The sequence below is a fragment of the Caretta caretta genome, chromosome 18 (assembly GCF_965140235.1).
Source record: "Caretta caretta isolate rCarCar2 chromosome 18, rCarCar1.hap1, whole genome shotgun sequence".
Lineage (NCBI taxonomy): Eukaryota > Metazoa > Chordata > Testudines > Cheloniidae > Caretta > Caretta caretta.
Genome location: NC_134223.1, coordinates 18,024,689 through 18,045,411, shown reverse-complemented (window position 1 = coordinate 18,045,411; position 20,723 = coordinate 18,024,689). Strand labels below are relative to the sequence as shown.

At 37.5% G+C, this 20,723-nt stretch overlaps 1 protein-coding gene across 6 annotated transcripts in view; it reads right to left on the bottom strand.

Annotated features, from left to right (window-relative positions):
- Positions 1–20,723, bottom strand: part of PRKCZ (protein kinase C zeta) — a 159,719-nt gene that overhangs the window by 51,116 nt on the left and 87,880 nt on the right. For all 6 annotated transcript variants that reach the window (XM_048824677.2, XM_048824680.2, XM_048824678.2 and 3 more), the window contains 3 exons: positions 12,265–12,350; positions 2,318–2,449; positions 883–964 (listed from right to left, as the gene is read on the bottom strand). In XM_048824677.2, the coding sequence (XP_048680634.1) occupies positions 883–964; positions 2,318–2,449; positions 12,265–12,350 (300 nt within the window). The remainder of the gene's footprint in view (positions 1–882; positions 965–2,317; positions 2,450–12,264; positions 12,351–20,723) is intronic.

The window sequence follows — 20,723 nt, the reverse complement described above, 5'->3', positions numbered from 1 at the left end:
TGCCTATCACAACATGGTGTATTTCATCAGTATATCAAATGCCTCAGCAACTAAGTGGGTGAAACCAAACAATCAGAATGCTCTCAAATGAACTCACAGAAAAATGATGAACACACTCACCTGTTGGCAAGCACTTTTCACAAAGCTATCACTCCATAATTGATCTTCCAATACACGTCCTCAAAGGAAGCTTGCACAGAAACTTCAAAAAGCAAGGCTAGAAACCAGGGGCTCCAGAATAGAGGGGAACCAGGGGCCATGGTCCCATCAATTTTTACCAGTCATAAGGGCAAGGGGGAGGGAGGGAGGAGCGAGCAGAGGATGGGGCCTTGAGGCAAGAGGCAGCGTGGCCATGGTTGGGGCACTGGTGACCCGCCCACTCACTTTTAGGGAGCTTCCATTGCTCCTGCTAGAAACTTAAATTCAGAACACTGCTAGACACTGGTTTCATGGCTCATTACAACAATTTAAAATACACGCCTGCTTGCTAACCTCTAATGGGCCACTTCAAATCCCTTTTGTATAACATTGTCTAACCTTTATCGCCCACTCCATTTCCAGTGTCCTCCTACAACATGAGTCTTAATGTATCCCAAACTTGTATTTAGTTCAGACACTCCAGTTTCCTTCCCCAGTCCTGAAGAAGAGCTTTGTGTACTCTGAAAGCTTGTACCTTTCACAAACAGAATTTGATCCAATAAAAGATATTACGTCATGTACCTTGTCTCTCTCATATTCTGGAACCAACATGGCAAACGTACTAAAAATTACTATTACTAATAATGGTAGCACTGAGAGTTGGCATCATGGTTCCTATTATGACTATAGTTACAGCCAAAAGTGCAAGTATATCAACTGCACATTAGTGGGGAAAATACCTACTTCCATCAGTTTCTTCAGAGGGGAGGTCAACTTCATCATTTTTATCATCTAATTGAGGTTCCTGGGAAGGCATGACCGAATCCTGGCAAAATACACAATTTAGAGAAAAAATATCCATCAATTAATGTAATCTGTTTATGCCATCTGAATATGGCTTCCTAAAGGTTTTAAACAAGTTTGCCTTGTTATATAAATAATTTATAGCTAGAAATTTACACTTGAAGCTTCCAGGACAGGTAGTGGGTTATTACAGATACTTATCAGAACATGAATGGTTTGTAATGAATTCTAAAAAGCCCCTACAGAAAGTCCATCTTCTCCCTGCACAGTGCAGTGTAAACAAATCTCATATTTAAATAATTCTTTTAAAACGAAATCCAGCATATTTTACTGTAAAATACACACAAACAGAATTAAAGATTTGAGACTATATCATTTGAAACTGCAGCCATTCCTTATAAAAAGTATCCATGTTTAGTGTGAATTTATATAGGCAGTCTAAAGCATCAGCATATTCCCTGCCCTGGCTAAAAATAAGAAATACTGTCACTGTTCCAAAAGGTCTTGCATTCATTAATAAAAGGACATAAAAGTTTTAGTTTTCTTTTTGTAATGAGTTCTCAACCATTAACATAAGACATGCAGAACTGTTAGAGCAGATATAGCAACAAGTATGTTAGACTCAAATACAGTCTCCACATACGCAGCAATTAATAGGATGGCAAAGAATCAAGTAATCAAGGCAAGATATGCAAAAAGCGTTTCAGCAGCTGGACTGGTGAGGAAAAGATGGATCTAGTTGATATTAAAGAGGAAGAAACCAAAGTAACTAGTAATACTGAATACAGGACAGATTTGGAGGAGGCTGGGAATTGGACGAAGGGGACACCAAAGTTTTGAGTCTACGATTGAAAGAATACTGGAGTTGTCAATACAAATAGATAAGGGAGATGGGTAGACAGATCAGGAGAAGGTGAGTATTTAATAGATTGAGTTTAAAATGGCAGCAGGACCCAGGGGAGATGTCCGAGTGACAAATGGAGACGTAAAAACAAAAAAGAGCTTCTTAGTTCTGCAGAACTTCCCATGAGACAGAGGATGCAAATGAAAATGTTTTTTCAAACTATGTTCTTCATATATCTGTGAAATAAATACTTTTTTTGTGAACTAATAACTTCAAATCCAAGTCTGTATTTTTTCACAGCACAAAGGTCTCCGTTCCTCACTTTGTTTTCATTGATCACAAAACACTCCCTCCCCTTCTCCATTTACTAAACTGATAGCTCACGAACCGTGTTCACGATACCAGCATGTGTTACAAACCTGGTGACCTGCCTACATGAACAACATTTTGTCAGTTAGGAAATACTCTTTGGAAATAACGCACATGGAGGTGGTGTAAAACACATTAGCTTTATACAGAATACAAACTTACCATATGCCTTTTGCAGGTCAGTGGAACAAGTATGTGACAGCGTTTATGGACCAGCAATTTGCAGTTGATACACTTGTAGCCTTGCCTTCCGAGACCCCATATCCTTTCACTGCACTGGCCACAATATGCTCTCTAAAAAGCAAGTAGTATAATTATCTTCAAGTTTTAGACCTCTAACAATTCTTCTTTACATATTCATAGCTACCGGCCAAAAAAAACTATTTCACAATGCTTCAAGAATTTATGTTCATCAGAAACATGTCTTTTATTGACATACTCACCTGAGGGTACATCTTCAAAACTTTTCAAACACTGCTTCTGATTTTAGGCACTGTACCCAATACTTCAAAAACAAAGTTGACTGTGTCCATAAAAGAAGTACACCTATTGTGCATTGCTACACCAGCAATTTGCATGCAAAACTTGGGCTGTTAGTATTATTCTTTTATCGCCGTTAGTGTGCACGACATTTTAAAGGCATGTATTAAGACTAGGTTTCTGGGAAGAAGAGCTTAATACCTAAATTAGAAAACTTAATGTATTTTCTGTTTGTCAATTACATTGTGAAATAACAAAACATGAGCTAAATTAAGTGATTACGTGGTGAGGCATAAGAGCAAAGGCAGATGGCATTTGGTGGAAGATACTGAAAAATATATTTCTAGGAGAGTTTGAGGTTGTAGAGCAAGATTGCTTGTCACACTTCAGGAAAAGAGTATCTTAAGTGTATGGAGCATCATAACAGAAGGCACAATAGTCCATAGGCACATTTAGTTTGAGGAGAGAATACTGCAAGTCTGTAGAACAAAATAAGTAAGGTTTAATTGACATTGACCAAGTCTCTTGGGGCATGGATTGTATTTCATATTTGTCCATAAGACATTATGCTCAGCTACGGCCCTGTATGAATAAGACGGTTTATGGACAGCAGGTGCACAAGGCTGAGACAGCATTACCTTTCCAATAGCCAAATAAATTTTCACTTCCCCACAAATTGTTAAAAATTCACTCCTTGGACTGATGTGTGAAAAATTTCAGCCTATAGACAATTTCATGGTTAAGAAATAAGCCTGTGAAAACAGAGGTTAATGCATTCCTGGGATAGCACTGTATTAATATTCTCCCGTATTTAATTCCGAGTTTTTTTGTTTTATCCAGATGCTGGAGTACAACTGTTCAACAACAAGCACTGAGGCTCAACAAGTTACAATTAGCATTTTGATTCTTATTGCACTTCAGATAAGAAAGAAAAATTCCCAGAGCTGCTTCATCAAAAATCAAAGGGGATGATCAGAGAACTTCTATACATCAAGGTGTTACGCAAGAGTCCTCAAAGGAGTTTCTTAAGACCAAGGCAGGGGGGCTTTTTTGCACTGCTGAGCTGACATTTGATAAATTTCTACAGCATGTATATAGAGAAATTATAAAGAAATGAACAAGATTCTAACTGGAGTACTGGACACAGGCTGTTCCACTTATAAGTTTAATACGTCTCCACCGTCCACATAAACCAACACTAGAGATTTGTCAGTATTTTTCCTAATGCTTGGAAACAAACAGTAGTTTAGCTGATACTGGAACACATCAGCATGGCTAAATTTTGCCATTTTACCCAGTAGAAAAAAAGGCATGTTTGCAATCTATATATTTACTTTAAATAGCATTCCATTACAAAATAAGCCGTTATATATTTTCAAAGGGGCAAAGTGCCTAATGGGGGCAGGCTTTAAAATGTATGGTTTACGAGCACTGGGATTACACTTTCTCAGACTTCTTATGCTCCAAGCCAGGCCAGTCAATGGAAACGCTTCCGATACAAGAACTGGGGAGGGTATATGGGCTATGACCATACGCACAGAACGGGAGTCAGGACTCCCAGGGTCTGATTGCAGCTTTTGCCATTGCATGACCTTAGAACAGGGGTTCTCAAACTGGGGGTCGTGACCCCTGAAGTTATTACATGGGTGGTCGCGAGCTGTCAGCCTCCACCCCAAACCCCACTTCATCTCCAGCATGTAGAATAGCGTTAAATATTTTTTAAAGTATTTTTAATTTTTTGGCGGGGGATGTGTGTGGGGGGGTTCACACTCAGAGGCTTGCTACGTGAAAGGGGGCACCAGTACAGAAGTTTGAGAACCACTGCCTTAGAACCTGTGTGTCAGTGGAGCAATGGTGAGAGAGATATAGTGAGAAATAATGACAGGTTTCAGAGTAACAGCCATGTTAATCTGTATTCGCAAAAAGAAAAGGAGTACTTGTGGCACCTTAGAGACTAACCAATTTATTTGAGCATAAGCTTTTGTGAGCTACAGCTCACTTCATCGGATGCATACTGTGGAAACTGCAGAAGACATTATATACACAGAGACCATGAAACAATATCTCCTCCCACCCCACTCTCTTGCTGGTAATAGCTTATCTAAAGTGATCACTCTCCTTACAATGTGTATGATAATCAAGGTGGGCCATTTCCAGCACAAATCCAGGGTTTCTCACCCTCTGCCCCCCCCCCCCCCCCCCCACAAACTCTCTCCTGCTGGTAATAGCCCATCCAAAGTGACCACTCTCTTTACAATGTGTATGATAATCAAGGTGGGCCATTTCCAGCATAAATCCAAGTTTAACCAGAACATCGGGGGGGGGGGGGGGGGGTTGGAAAAAACAAGGGGAAATAGGCTACCTTGCATAATGACTTAGCCACTCCCAGTCTCTATTTAAGCCTAAATTAATAGTATCCAATTTGCAAATGAATTCCAATTCAGCAGTTTCTCGCTGGAGTCTGGATTTGAAGTTTTTTTGTTGTAAGATAGTGACCTTCATGTCTGTAATTGCATGACCAGAGAGATTGAAGTGTTCTCTGACTGGTTTATGAATGTTATAATTCTTGACATCTGATTTGTGTTTTTACGTAGAGACTGTCCAGTTTGACTAATGTACATGGCAGAGGGGCATTGCTGGCACATGATGGCATATATCACATTGGTAATCAAAAAGGCTGACAAAGGAGGTGCTGTTGTCATCATGAATAAGTCGGAACATGAACAAGAGGCTGCTTGGCAGCTCTCCAACACCACTTTCTACAAGCTATTACCCTCTGATCCCACTGAGAGTTACCAAAAGCAACTTCAGCATTCCTGAAAAAGCACAAGATCAAATCCACACAGACACACCCCTGGAACCCCGACCTGGGATATTCTGTCTACTACCCAAGATCCATAAACCTGGAAATCCTGGGCACCCCATCATCTCAGGCATTGGCACCCTGACAGCAGGATTGTCTGGCTATGTAGACTCCCTCCTCAGGCCCTATGCTACCAGCACTCCCAGCTACCTTCGAGACACCACTGACTTCCTGAGGAAACTACAATCCATCGGTGATCTTCCTGAAAACACCATCCTGGCCACTATGGATGTAGAAGCCCTCTACACCAACATTCCACACAAAAATGGACTACAAGCCGTCAAGAACACTATCCCCGATAATGTCACGGCTAACCTGGTGGCTGAACTTTGTGACTTTGTCCTTACCCATAACTATTTTACATTTGGGGACAATGTATACCTTCAGATCAGCGGCACTGCTATGGGTACCCGCATGGCCCCACAGTATGCCAACATTTTTATGGCTCATTTAGAACAATGCTTCCTCAGCTCTCGTCCCTTAACGCCCCTACTCTACTTATGCTATATTGATGACATCTTCATCATCTGGACCCATGGAAAAGAAGGACTTTTGATAGCGGAGCGTGTGTTGAAATATAGGCTTCCAACAAGTATCTTGCGATGAAATATTTTCTAACGCAAGCAGTTTAAACAATAGACACCTTGTAGTATCCAAGGTACATAACTAACATGTTTTCTAGACCTTTTATCATTTTTGTTGCTCTTCTCTGGACTTTCTCCAGTATGTCCACATCCTTTCTGAAATGTGGCACTCAGAACTGGACACAATACTCTAGTTGAGGCCTAATCAGCGTGGAGTAGAAGAGCAGAAGAACTACTATTTGTCAGGCATGGTCTAGAGAATACTCTGTCCTGCCTTGACTGCAGGGGACTGGACTAGAAGACTTCTTCAGGTCCCCCTTCCAGTCCTATGATTCTGTGGGGTTTTTCCTGCAAGCCACTGAGAAGGGACTTAGGATATAGTTTAATTAAATGCAAAAAACCAAACCCCAGAACCCCGAAACAAAGCAAAAACAAACCCCGAAACAAAGCAAAAATTCTCCTCAAAACCCTTGAATGTTGAGCATTCCCAATTTGCAGCAATGTATCACATCTCTGGGACATAATATATGTACCATTAATGAGAAGGAGTTCATTAATGGCAATGTAGGTTTCATTTAGAGATCATCCTAACCTGGTTTCAAGTCTACAGATTTTATGCCAAGGGGACTATCTGCACCAAGGGTTAGCAGGACTGGGTCACTACCCTACAAGAGAAACATCTCTGAATTGTCTATTTATTGAAAAATAGGAGTTTATGCCTGTTTTCCTGCAATGATTAGAATGCCTCTCAGAAAAGGATACTCTAAATGTACCACCCGTATATTCACAGATAGAAGCTAAACCAAGAAGGTTTCAATTTTCATTTTGTTCTGTTGCTTTTTATTTTGCCTCTTGGCCCAATACCAATTGCCATTTGCTTCTGCAGTTTTTAACAAGAGTCACTATTTCCTGTCACAACTTGATGTATGTGTCAAATCAAGTTATTTTATATCCATATTGTTCCACTGTTTAATATGACTCATTAACATAAGATAAGATACCTGTATTGTGTTCCAATACCTGGTTCTCCAGATTCTTAGAAACAGTCTCTTTCAATGGTAACCTATATTCATATTATTATGAGATATAGTGGTGTGATATGTTTTATTGCCAGAATTACAACCTTGGTCTCCATACAAATTAACTCGGGTACAGATCATTCTTTCCAATTTTGATCTCTCACCACCTTTACTTTCCTCCTTTAAAATTCATTTTTCTTAAAAATTTTCATGTGTTAGTCTCCCACCACTGATTTTTTCTTGAAATGTTTCAGATTTAGAGGCCAAGATGTTGGAGAGATGTGAAATAGTAGAAGATTTTCAGTTCTGAAAAAAGGTCCTGTAATATTTTTCAGACATGTCCCCAAAACTGCCCACAGCCACAATAAATGTACAATAACTTGAAATAGCCATTCCATTTAAAAAAATCCAGTTTCCACATTTCCTTTTGGCCTAAAATTTTTTATGGTTAGTCTCTGTCCAAAGGATTTTGAATAAAATCATTTAAACTGTCTGAGCTATGCAAGCATGACAAGTAATTAAACTACTTTTTTAAAAAAACAAACAAACATGATTTAAACAGGTTTTTTCCCCCATCTTTACAATTTTTTCAACATTACAATTAGCTCTATTTGAGGCCAGATAGCTTTGCCACATTTGAAAATACCCGATTAAGAAGTTGTAATTGACGCATGCATTTCATTTTCATAATTTCTAATTGATCATTTAATTATATATCAAATTAAGTTGTGCATAAATGTGCTATTATAAAACTGGAGGTGTACATTTAGTCTGTGCATACATTAGGAGACAGACAGCAGATAGAGACAGAGATAGAAATACATACAAGGTTTTCTGGGCCAAAATTTTGTACCATTCTTAGCCTCTATGGAAGCGCTAGTGTGCACAGGTTTCAAGGTTGCCACTGGGTGTGTTTTAAGTCCTGGGCCATATGTGGCCTAGATCCTGTAAATACTTACACGCAGCTTATTATGCACGTGATCAAGTCCCATCAGCTGCAATTGCACTACACATGCATGTAAAGTTCAGCAGATGCCTAAGTGTTACAGGATCTGAGTCTAATCCAGGTCAGAATATGTAAAGGACAGTAGCAGCTCATATTCGGACTACACTGGTAGCCATGATAAGAATTTTTAGGAAAAACAAAGGCCTAACACTTTCACACTGAGAACACATTTATTTTATATGTAGTAATTCATTTTATTGTAATATTTGTAGCTTGTTTTCCTTTCTTAAATTTCCCTCGCCAATTTTGCTCTCTCTCTCTCACACACACGTTTAAACCAACATCTTCATAGCTCATTCTCTCAGTGATCTAAACTCACAATACTGAATTTGTGACAACTAACTATTCCTCTTGCAAAAAACCCTAAAAACCCATACAACAAATACAGGACTATGACAACTTCAGATTCAAACAGAAGGAGAAACTGGTTTGTGAGAGACAGCTTTTATTCAAAAACAATCAATAATAAAGAATAGAATTCAAGAGAGACTGCTTTTTTCAGTTTCCTCTCTCAGGTCTGAGTGTGTTAAGATCTTGTTCAAAATGTAGATAAAGTTGACTGCCCATATTAACCAAATGTAGCATGGGCAAAGGATTAGAGCTGGCTAGATTGTAATACAGATTCACTGTAACATTTGCACATTTTCCCTATCTGCTATATTTATTTTGAACTTCAAGTGTTGCTAGGTGGCACACAGACAAAAAACTGACAGGAATTTGAACCACATTGTTATTTGAAAAAGAAAAAACTCTGAGAACATCACAGTAATTGATTACAAGTATTTCTAATAAAGGGGAATTATAACGTCCTTACAGTCCACCTTACCATACCTACACACTAACATTGGTAGCAGTGCATGTCAGCAGGATTGTTTGGGTAATCAAAATACATAATCAAAAAGCTCATATTAAAAATGTCATCCACTGGTTGGGGGGAAACCCATTAAACGATGAATTAAAAGTAAGGTGTCACTTAACACATGCACCGAAATACGATGAAATTACCTTTTTTAACCCCCAAGTGTACATCCATTACCACTTTAGCTAGGTTCCTTATTATTTCTTATACACAAAAGTAACTGTCACATTAAGAAGCTGAATACTTCCCACTTGTGATTAATTGTAAGTTTTCTTTAATCAGCGCCATGTATGCAAACAGCATGCATTTTAGCCATTTTGCCCAACAAGCTGACTCTGAAACCAACCTAACTTAGATTCTCAAATGCTGATCATTTAATCATTCCAGTCTCAATTTTCTCCCTTATCCACAGCACCTTTTGACAGCTCAAGAATGTTCTCTACTCCCAACCTACAGGCTGGCGCCGGCAGCCACTGTAACAGTCCCAGACCCTTCCCATTACTCTTGGTCTTCCCATGATTCACTGTATTCTTGAAAGCTGCACATGCAGTCTTGCACTCCTCCCCCACTTCAGGCTTATGCCAAACTCTGAAGGCTGTGATGTAACTGTTCCAAGCCCGAAGACAGTGAAAGTCTATCTTGTCTAGCAAACCTGTAAGCTACAGTTTGGCTTTCAGATCCTCTTCTGTGGAATCAATCGCTTACAGGAACACCGTGCCCGTCACAAAATGGTTAAGTCACTTTGAATCCTTACTAGTAGTAGTCGCAGAGTGAATGATCTTTCTTAAGCCCGTCTGCACTATCTATAAGGATTTGTAGTTCTGCACCAGTGAAGAATGGGGCCTAAGATCACAAGCAACAAATAAAGAGTATGGGAAAGGAATAGTTAACTTTTTCCTTTTTTAAAAATATTGACTATACCCGCTGCACCTTTCTATCTTTAACTGGCTAGTTTCTTGCAGACATAATGGAGAAGAGATCCAAGGTTCCAGCCATAAATCTAGGAAGGAAAGCCCCATAGTTCTCTCATCCAAAGCCCTGGGTTTCAGAAGGGGCCAGAGGAGTCCACATGCTTAGACTCCAAGTACCAATGGCAAAAAGAGAGCAGATCTACTGGACATTTTATGTAAATGTTGAAGAACAATTTGAATTCAGACCTTCTGGGCTTCTTCTGACACAACACAAATAATTTGACATGAATTTCTATTTATTTTGTCACAAACTAAAAATAATGGAGAGTCATACTGGGGTCAGGCTAAATAGCTTACAAAATGACTAACTACAAAAGGCCTCCAATAATAAGACGTTAAAGAAAATGTCAGACTGCAAAAATGACAACTTAGTGACTGACATCCTTGAGCGAGGCACTGCAGATCAAGAAACAGGAACTGAGGGTTAGTTGTTAATTACATATACTTATAATCTTAGGAGCGGTCACTGTTGTGTGTGGGCACAAAGGCTTGTGAACATCTAAATTAATCTAATAACTCTTTTATTCCGTTCCTATTCAAGTGCACTTGAGGTTCACAGTGAAAGAGAAAAGGTTATATAATTGAGGGCACTTTAAGACTGCAACTGAGCTGTATACAGTGTTATAAGCCCACTTAAATATATATATAGTACAGAATATATTTTTTTTAACATTATGCTAATAATCAAGGAGGTTAAAATTCAGGATTTACAAGTGCCCATTTCAAATTGCTATTTTTGAGAAGTATGTGTCAGAGTTATGAGTGTTCATAAGTAAATTAACAAGTACAATCTACAGTGCTGTTGAATATAACATTAACAGAGTTGTACACGCAAGCCCTTCCACCTCCTTTCACATGATATACCCTTCATTCGTGCAGTATTTTTAAAAGAAAAGAATTAAAATACAAAGACAAGAAATTAAGTGGACTACAGTGTTCGTCTTATTATAGGTGTATTATAAAGTGATTTTTTTAATGAATTCAGAAGTTTACAGAATTGACTATAAAAACTCATTCAGGGCTGAAGGTAGATATTTAATTTGCATATATATATATATATATATAAATATATACACACACACAAATTTTTGTCGTCTATGGTATACTGTTTGCTGCCTTTATTACTAGCTTCAGTTGTATTCTTATGGTGCTGTAGCTCTGAAATGCATTGATTCTCTACACTGAAGTTCAGTGTAAACCAGGCCCATTAGGGATTGTCAACAAAAATAAAATGACTCTGTTAATGTATATCTGTGCTTTTGAAACCTCACTAACTACAGGCCTAATTTTCATAAACATTTTACTAATTACTATAGATTTCTAATTAAAATGTATGTTGTCCAATGGCATATTTTTTGACCATGTAAGTAGAATACACAAAAAAAGGCAAAACACATTCCATAATGTGCATCAAAAACAATACTTTAGTCACTATACTTGTTTAGTATGCGGTGAAAAGGTGCATTAGGTATATCTCATTTAAATTTTAATGGTCCACAGATGGAATACTTAACCTTAACGAGTCTTAGATCTCTGTAACACATGTCAAATGGCATTTTTTTTCTAGAGCATTAGAAACAAAAAACTCTATCCAAACAATAGCAAAGATTTGATTCCTTTTACTGCCGTACAATATCATTGTTGGATCTAAAAATTAACCCACCTCTTTGCACTTAGGCTTTTATGAAATTCCAAGATGTGTACCTTACATGTGCTGCAAAATTCTGGCACAATGGGCTAGGTTAAGGAAGGAGGAGTCTCAGCCTTAAAGCTACGTTCTCTTGCTTTTATGGACTAAGTCAGATCCTTTACGTTGTTGTATCTTGGCATATATACTGACTTGCAGCTTAAATATATATACCAGAATTCCCCTCTCCTCCCCCACCAATTACATTATATACTAGTTCAGGTTCCAAGCATGTTTAGTCAGGATATTAAGAGATTAAATAAACATCATTTATATAGACAATGAAAGGCAAGGAATATTGAGGACAATAACTGTGCTTATAGAAAATCAGAACCATAAGAGAGGGAAAGAATCTGATCTAAAATATCTTTAAAAAAAAAGCTTGTCAGAGCATTAAAAAGAAAACATTTCCATTAATTATGTACTACTGACCTCATCCCAGACTCTAAATAATTCAAAAACTTCTGACTTTTTCTGGTTGTTGTGCAGTGAATAATATTGCATACTGAATTCACATAAACAAGCATCTCACTTTTCCTTTTCTTTCCCAAATGTTCCAAATACAGGAAAAGCAAACACTGAAAAAACAATGACTGCAGAGCATTACCCAAAAAATGGCATTTTTAGCAACAGTACTCACTCTGTTAAAGCGTTTGGCTTGAAACAGATGCCCATTCACTCGGTAGAGCTTCCTCCATCTTCTTGCTCCACGTCGATAGATTGATTCTAAGAAGGAAATTAAAAAGGTGTAAAGCAGCAGCATAGTAACATAGCAATACCAGATACACCACGTCACGCAAGTTGTGACTTAAAACATTCTTGCTTTTCTAAACACTAACGCACAGCTAAAATCCCTACTGACAAAAATCAGGATTTTTATTTATTTATTTAAGAAGCCTTAAATGACAGCTTCTGGAGGACGTGCTTTCGCCACTGCCTCTCCCTTTTATCTATCCCTCTCTCTTTTTCTCACATGATTATAATCTTGTTACAGTTCCTTGGCTGCTTGCTGTTTCAAGCTCAGGTGAGATGGATAGATACAGTTAAAGAAACAGTGTTTCTCTATAAACCTCATGCTACTTATTTAACGGTCACCTTAATGGGTAAACATGTAAAGAATGTGTTAGCTGATGATAATGGCATATATTACACAGTATTAAAACATTAATAAAGCTTGTGTGTCCTGTTTTTCAATCTGATTTCCTCTCTCCTGCTTCACAGCATCCTCATGCAAAGGGGCTAACACTTTCCACTAGGAGTCTAATATGCTGGTTGTAAGGGCAATCTCCTAACCAAACCAGCCTGACAATTGGTAACAACTAGGGTTCAGCAAATAATTGATTTTTTTCCCAATTTGGTGATGATGAAACAAAAAATAAATACATCCAGAAACAGTTTAGATTCATTTCAAACCAAAACTAACCCTCACGGAAACAAAAATTTAAAAAAAAATGTTTGAGTTGATTTGAAACAAAAAGTCAATTTGAAAGAAATGTTGAAATGGTTTGTTTAGAAAAATCTGAAACAAACCATTTTGACTTTTTCAAGAAAAATCAACTAATTTTTTATTTGGCTGAAACTATTTGCTGAGTTCCTCCTGAATTCATGAACAGTTTTGGTCACCGCCAAACTGTATTCTGTTAAGTGAAACAATTTTGCTTAGCCCTAGCGGTGAACAGCACCAGATTCTGATTCCCTAACCTGCTATCCAGCTATCCTCAGAAGATTTCTGTGTGGCTAGATCCCTAACTCAAGTATCTTGAAACCCTGTAAACTTGAGTTACTTACCAACTGATCTACTATAATGTTCTTTGGCACATTATCCAGGGATATTATTTTTAAAAAAGTAATGAATAAAGATAGTTTAGTAGATTTTTAAAAATAAAAGTGATAAGACCGTGAAACTCAAGCAAATTATTTTAATTAACAAAGGAAAACATATTTTATTGCTTCTAAAAGTAAAGTCAGAACAAAAATCCAGATTATATTTAAAGAAATGGATTTATAAAATTTGTTTTCTTATGATATAGTACTGAACTCTGAAGTGGGAAGACAGTCAATGTTTAATTCTTGGCAAATTAATTCAAAATGATGTTCAGGTCATCATCTTTAAACTTTTTGGCTTTCGAGAAGTCAGAAATAAATCCTAAATGTAAACACACTTATGAAGCTTATATTATTAGAAGCTTGACTCACTTCAACAATCGTCAGTTGTATATTTGCCATTGTTATGACTAAAAATAGATGAAATAAAATGATCTTCCAACAAAAGAAAGATGTATTTAAGTCTGCATTAGCGAAAACTACTTCTGATCTTTTCTCCTGTGTGTGTAATGAGTGCACATTGGTACTACGTCCAGTTTTTAGATTTCTCATAGTTTGTCCTACAAAACTAAGGCAAGTCTTTTCTAAAAAGGGGACAATGAATTATTGAGAAGGATTCTGACCATGCTGGAAATTTTAGCTCCAAATCTGAAAATACGTGCACACACGTATAAATTTACCATGCAAGTAGTCCCATTATAAATTTAAGGATCAGGACCTTAAAAGAGCACAGTACCTTTAAAATTTATTTAAAAAAAAAATTAATTGCTCGAAAGAAAAAAACTTTCAAAGAAGCTACAAGTCTCTGTATATAAGAGAGGCATCAAATCCAGAGCTGCTAGTCTAGATAGAGCCTAGATGATGGGATTATGTACCCATATGGCTATTCATGATCTACAAAAATCTAAGCTTTCATTAAAAAGTAGTTTCTATTTTCATTGTTGCAAGGGAAATATTCCATATACGAATTTAATGTAACCAGTGCAAGGCTATGTGCCTGAAACTATGGCTCAGAGGTATGAACTTCATGGCCAACTATTAATTCCAATGGTAGCTTTAAAGGCCTAATTGCACTTTAAAAGATAATCTTTAACTATTTCACTGCGCACTTAACTTTCAAATAGGGGAAAGGATTGGACATGAAGTGCACTAGTGGAAACGGGAGTTGGTTCAGAGAAGGAGGAAGAAAAAAAAAAATACCGAGGAAGAGGAGATGGAGAAGGAAAAAAGAAATAAAGGCAAAAATAGCATTGGTCCTTAAGATGAGCATGTTTTCCTGTTGTGCGATGCTGAAAGCAACAAATAAAATACTGAACAAAAAAATAAATAACTGGAAATTTAAAGGTTATATTCTACTCTTGATCTTTGGGCAAACTTTCCTGTGACAGTGGGAGATCAATTGTGGATTGCTGGGTGGGATGGTCTGCTTCCTAAAGAGTTTCAATCTTTTAGCTAACAGAAAGCGCTCTCGGAAACTGCCCTATCCCAGACATCCAGAAGCAACTGTGGATTAACAGGCTGTGAATTTGGGTAATAAATAGCAATATTCACTTTCACCAGTTCCTCAGCTTGATTCCTCTATCTCACCATAATAACCATAGTTTTATCTTGGTTGAGTCTGAGCCAGATCATTCTAATCCAAGCAGACACTGGACAAGACAGTTGACTGCACTGGGTAGATGTGACAAAGATGAAAAACGGAGCACCATGTGTATATGGAAAACTCTACAACCCAAGCAACCTTATGATCTCTGACATTGGCCTCACATACAAATTCATCAGCACAGAATCCTGCAGTAACCTCACGTGAGACTGTCCTCAGGGTAGCAGGTCAATTTCACTACGCTATCCCTGTGAGACCTCTCAGCAAGCAAAGAACAGTGACTTAAAAAATGACTCCATCCTCAACACAGACAGCAGCCATGTCACCATTGACCACAAAATATTGCTATCAACGGCAGCTGGCAGAGCTAATAAAACCAGTACGGACATAGGATTCTTGGTCATCACCAGAAGCTGGAGATAGTTAAGCAATGAAAACAGTGCAGTCTCCATACCACATGCAGGACAAAAACTGGATTGACCCGGGCAACAAAATCCGAAGAATTTAGCATTGCGAGAGTGGCTTCACCTATTTATTTCCAATCTTTGCCAAAAGGGGGAGATTACACTCTAAAAATAACTAGCTAAACTATCAATGTCAAAAACATTTCTTAGAGCAAGTGCCTAAGTAATTCTTCCTTATGCATGGATTGCACCATGGGATGCACTGACCATCAGCTAGAATGTTTCTTTTGTAATCCGTCACTAAGAATATGGTCTGTATGGAGTCAGAAAATGGGGAATAGTATAACACAGAACTGACACACACTGCAGATTCTGCCTATCAAAAACAATGGCTGTAACATCTTCGAGAATACTTAGTAAACATTAACTCAAAATGAAAATGGCTGGCTCACATTTTTAGTATTCTTTTATCCACTTTTTTCAATGGTCACATTTCAGAACTACCTGTCATAGCTTTCAAGGACTGTAGAGTGGGAAGATAAGGACTGGAAAGGATGCTCTTGCTTCATTTCCTTCCTGACACCATGTAGCTGAAGACAGAGATGGGAAGCCAAAGCCTCCGATAGCACAATGGGGTGGCAGAAATTTGTAGAGGAGCAGCACTCACAGACTTTACAGTGGTAAAGAATGTTCTGTAATTTTTATCTCTAGAGAAACAACTGTAATGCAAAGTTCCAATTATCTAAATCCTCCTTTTGGTTTACGATTTTAAAAAAAGGAGAGACAGCGTAGCATCCTAGCACAGCCACATTACATTCTCTTTATTGTTTGACTACTGCTCCAGATGGATCAAAAAATGTAACAAAACCATGGAATGAAGAGATAGGAGTGAGCTAAGTAGTATGAAGAGTAGGAGGAAACTGCTGACTTTGAAAATAATGTAATGAGTCCTCAGCTACATTAGCCTTAATAGGTTTTTTTCCTTAGTCCATCAATGAGTTCAATGGTTGGCAAATCCTTTAATAAACTTTTTTCATTTTATCATATTTCACAAAAAAATCTTATGTTTAAAGAAACCAGTACCTATTTTGCTACTCAATACAAAATGAAGTTTACCTGATTAAATACTCCCTACCTTCCCGTCTCCTTCCCAATACAAACTAATTTTCACTTGAAAAAGAAACTTATTGCTGTTGGTATTTCTGGTCACTTTTTGTGTACCAATACCATTGCATGCCTCAGTACCAACTGGATAGAGACACTTGTGCTTAGGACTCAAGATAGAGTTACCAACTAGTCCTGGCACATAAAGTTGCCAATAAGCAGCCACAAGGTCTGAAAGCCTCCAACAAAGGAGAATTAGGAAATGTACTTGCTGCATTCTAGGATAATGATGTAAGAATAAGGAATGCCAGTAAGTGACTGGTCTTTATTTTCTGGTTCCATTCAAATGACACTGGTCAGACATTGGTCACAAAAGCTTATATTCCCATCATAAGGTAGAGGTTAGCAACTACTGACTCTGATGGCTGTTGGACGTAATAAAAAAACTCCATAGTACATATCAAAATAACCCTCACAAAACTAATCCAGCTAATTAATCTCTCACTCACACACACGATGTATAGCATGGAAGTCAGTAGACCTGAATCCCTTAGAGAGACGAGAAGATTATTCTGTCTCTTAAAGGATATCTTTCAAAAACGACTATTCTTGAACTTCAAAAGGTCTCTCCTGAAAACAATTTCTTCTCTGGCTCCTCCCATTTAGCTGCTAAGATAAATCAGCCTCCCTCTCCCCCAAAAGACCTAATTAACAAAAGGAGTCTGAGATCTGAGTCAGTCTCAATGTCATTTAGCCCTGATACTTGTTCCTGTTCATTGTCTGGCTCTTTAGCACATTATAATACAGTATGCATTATGTTGCCGTTCCATTTTTGCCCCAGATCAGCAATTACTTTCCCCACATTCAGATCCTCAAAGATTCAGGATATGTTGTTGGATGCTTGACTCAGGTAGAATCCTGAATGAAAATCAAACATATCTACCAGGAGTAGACTTTTGAATTTTCGTCCCATGTAAGACTTGCCAAAATCATTGGTTTTCATCCAAAACTGAAAATTATTTTGCATTTTGAAATCTATACTTGATCTCCTCAACTGTTGTTCTCAGAGTAGCATTTAATAGCTTTATCCAAATCTTTTGGATGTACACAAATCCTTTACTTGTTTGTTTGTATTATAATGGCCATCCTGTAAACTCAGGCAGTTGGTGTCTGAATTTCTTCTGTAACTTCTAAATAAACCATCAGGTCAAATTCAACTTGAATTTCATTGACAGTGGGACTTTACTTCGTGCATGCATTGTGGCAACACACCGGAACGTATCAATGTAACGTATTATAGCCTAATGAACCCGAGAACATAAAAAGCCTGATCAAGTTCTTTAAGAAGGTCTTTTGTATTCTGTTTAGTAGGCGAGTTGACCATTTATGTTTGCAAACTGTTTATCAACCCAAGGCTACATAGGACTTTCTGTTGTACTATTTTAAACTGAGCGCTCTCTCAGTCAAACATGCCACTGTGGCTTTCCTACAGGGCTCATTTTGTGCCCACTACATGAAACAAAAGCTTTTTTAACATTGGACAGTTAATCATTTTGTTTATGCTTCCCCGTGATCACACTACATTCAGCGCCATATCTGTTTGTTAAACCTTGCTTCACAAATTTATTAAAGGAGATCCAACAAAAATCTGCTTCTGCAACATAAGAGCTTTGCCCTCTGGCTGCACGTCCATCAAAGTCTTTCCTATTTTATTTATTATTTAAATTTTATATATAAAAATCACTCTGGGCTTAGAGCAACACGTTTGCAAAATGGTTGCTTTTACTGAACGCATGACACCAGAACCCTTGTATTGGGTACCTTTGTATCATGTTATAATTAATTCCACATTTTCGATAAACAAATCAAAAATGGTCTCTTGGTTTATCTTTGCATTCTGTTCTTTATACTCGGATATGATTTTTTATTGGATGCACTTCAGTTCTTTCACTGTTTCCTCACACTTACATTTTGGAAACAATTTTGCACTAGTCCTGCAAAGATCCACGGTTCTTTGCAAAGTCGAGTACATGGTTGTTTTAACCTGAATACCAGGTACACCACAAATAAGTGTGCGTCAGTGTATAGGTTAACTTTTCAAATTCACATGCTTTGTTACATCTGTCTATAATCTAATAGTCAGAAGCTCTCCATGGCAGCTGATATCTTTTACATAAAATGTACTTTTCCCCCAGTGACATTATCAATGGGATAAAAATAAATCTTTGACGTTTTAATTATTTTATCTACCAGTTCTCCTTCTTTATGCTCCTCTTGGAAGATATTACACAACTCCAGTGCTGTTGGGTCTTCTGCATGTACCAGTATGGAGGATTTTACCCTCTCCAATTCCTCTTTGGAAAGAAACAATCTTGTGTGAGCAATGTATAGAGAGGGCAGCCACTAGGTATATGCTTGGGCACAGACTCTTGCAACAGTAAACCAGACTTATTTATATAGTACCCAAAAGTGTGTAAGACAACAGGTCCCTGCCAGAAAGACTTTACAATCTCAGACAAAATCTAGATCAAGGATGGGGTGAGGAGGGAATCGAACATCATGGCAAAATAACCAAGCTGATGTGTGCTATGTGACATTTTGGGTCTGTATTTTATGGCACCACGTTTTCTAGGCACCAACAGCAAAAAAAATAAAATACTAACCATGAGCTTTTAGGTAAAATGCCAAGGTAATACCACCTAAACCATTTCTGACAGTCAATTGTTTATTTTTGAGTATTGAATGTAGACTGACCTATGTAGTCAGTATTAGAAGTGGCCAGGACACCTGTCCAATTCCCTACAAGAAAAAAGTTAGTAAATAATTTACATTAAACAAATCAAGTCATTCTGAATGTTGAAAAACATGTGAAGTATGTCTTCTCAAAACATGGAAAGCAAGGAAAAATGCTTGGGCCTATGAATATACTAGTATATTAAAAGAGCAGGAAATTTAAGTGGAATGTGACTAATGACATGTTCTGAAAAAGCCGAACTGTATATAACCACCCTACTGATTATCCAGATAATCTTTGGTGGAAACCTTGCATCCTTGTTGTACCACCCTAATAGAAACCAACCCTTAAAGCCATTAATATGATTAGAGTCTGCTAATACAATAGCTTAATCTGTAGCTCTTAAAAAGACTGTCCTTGGGCACCGATCTTTTTTTGGTGGGGGGGGCGTGTATCTGATGCTGCTTTTGTTTTTGAAAGATGTACAGTTTGATTGCAGGCAATTAAATTTTTTTTAGACAAGTATTCTCATTCTCAGTTTCAGGTTGAAACTGCAGCATCTGTGAATGTATTAATTCTGACAGCATTCATCTTTATTTTCAAAGAGAAAATCTATTGAATAAACATGTAATAAATAAAAGCTACACATTTAAACGCTCATTAGAGTTCCCACTCAGTTCAGAGCTTGGTATCAGTTCCAATGATTCAGAACCTCAACAAAAATGATGAAAAACCACAGGGCAAGTTGAATTTTAAACACTGCAATATATTTTAACCAGCTGACTGTAGTGTTCATCTGTGTGTTTTTGAGCCATAGATTAGCATCAGTACAGTATTGTTGTATGTTGTACATATCTTGAATAGGTGATATTAATGAATGAAAAGAACATGTCCTGGGTGTCAGATTTTATTATTGCAAGTAATATTCTTTCATTATAAATGTTTACACTTCTATACAATTTTTCAGTCTAGAAAAGATAAATCACTTGCAGCAGTACTGGTAAGTAAATATCAAACAGAAAACCAGAGAGAGGGTTAGCAGCTCAAGCAAACATATTTAGGATCAAGTTGGGCTCAATAGTGGAGATAGATGCCTTTGAACTAGATGGGGATCATTAAGTATTTAAAACTTGTGGCCAGATGCTTAGCTTCAGTAACTTGGTATGGTTCCATTAATTTTAATTGATTTAGACAAGTTTTCTTGATTTTAAGGGAAAGGGTTGTTGACAGAAAAAAAATCAGGTAGGTTTCCTTTTGTTTTCTTAATAACCAAATCCATACGATGGTGAAGATTCTGAGTGAGAGCCCAGGCATATAACCTTAACAAGAAATTTAGCATATTTGGGTGTAGGGGACAGACACGCAGAAAGTAAACCAGTGTCTTGTAGAAGAGTAGCCAATGTAACAGCTGTTTTCTGGGTTTCTGAAAA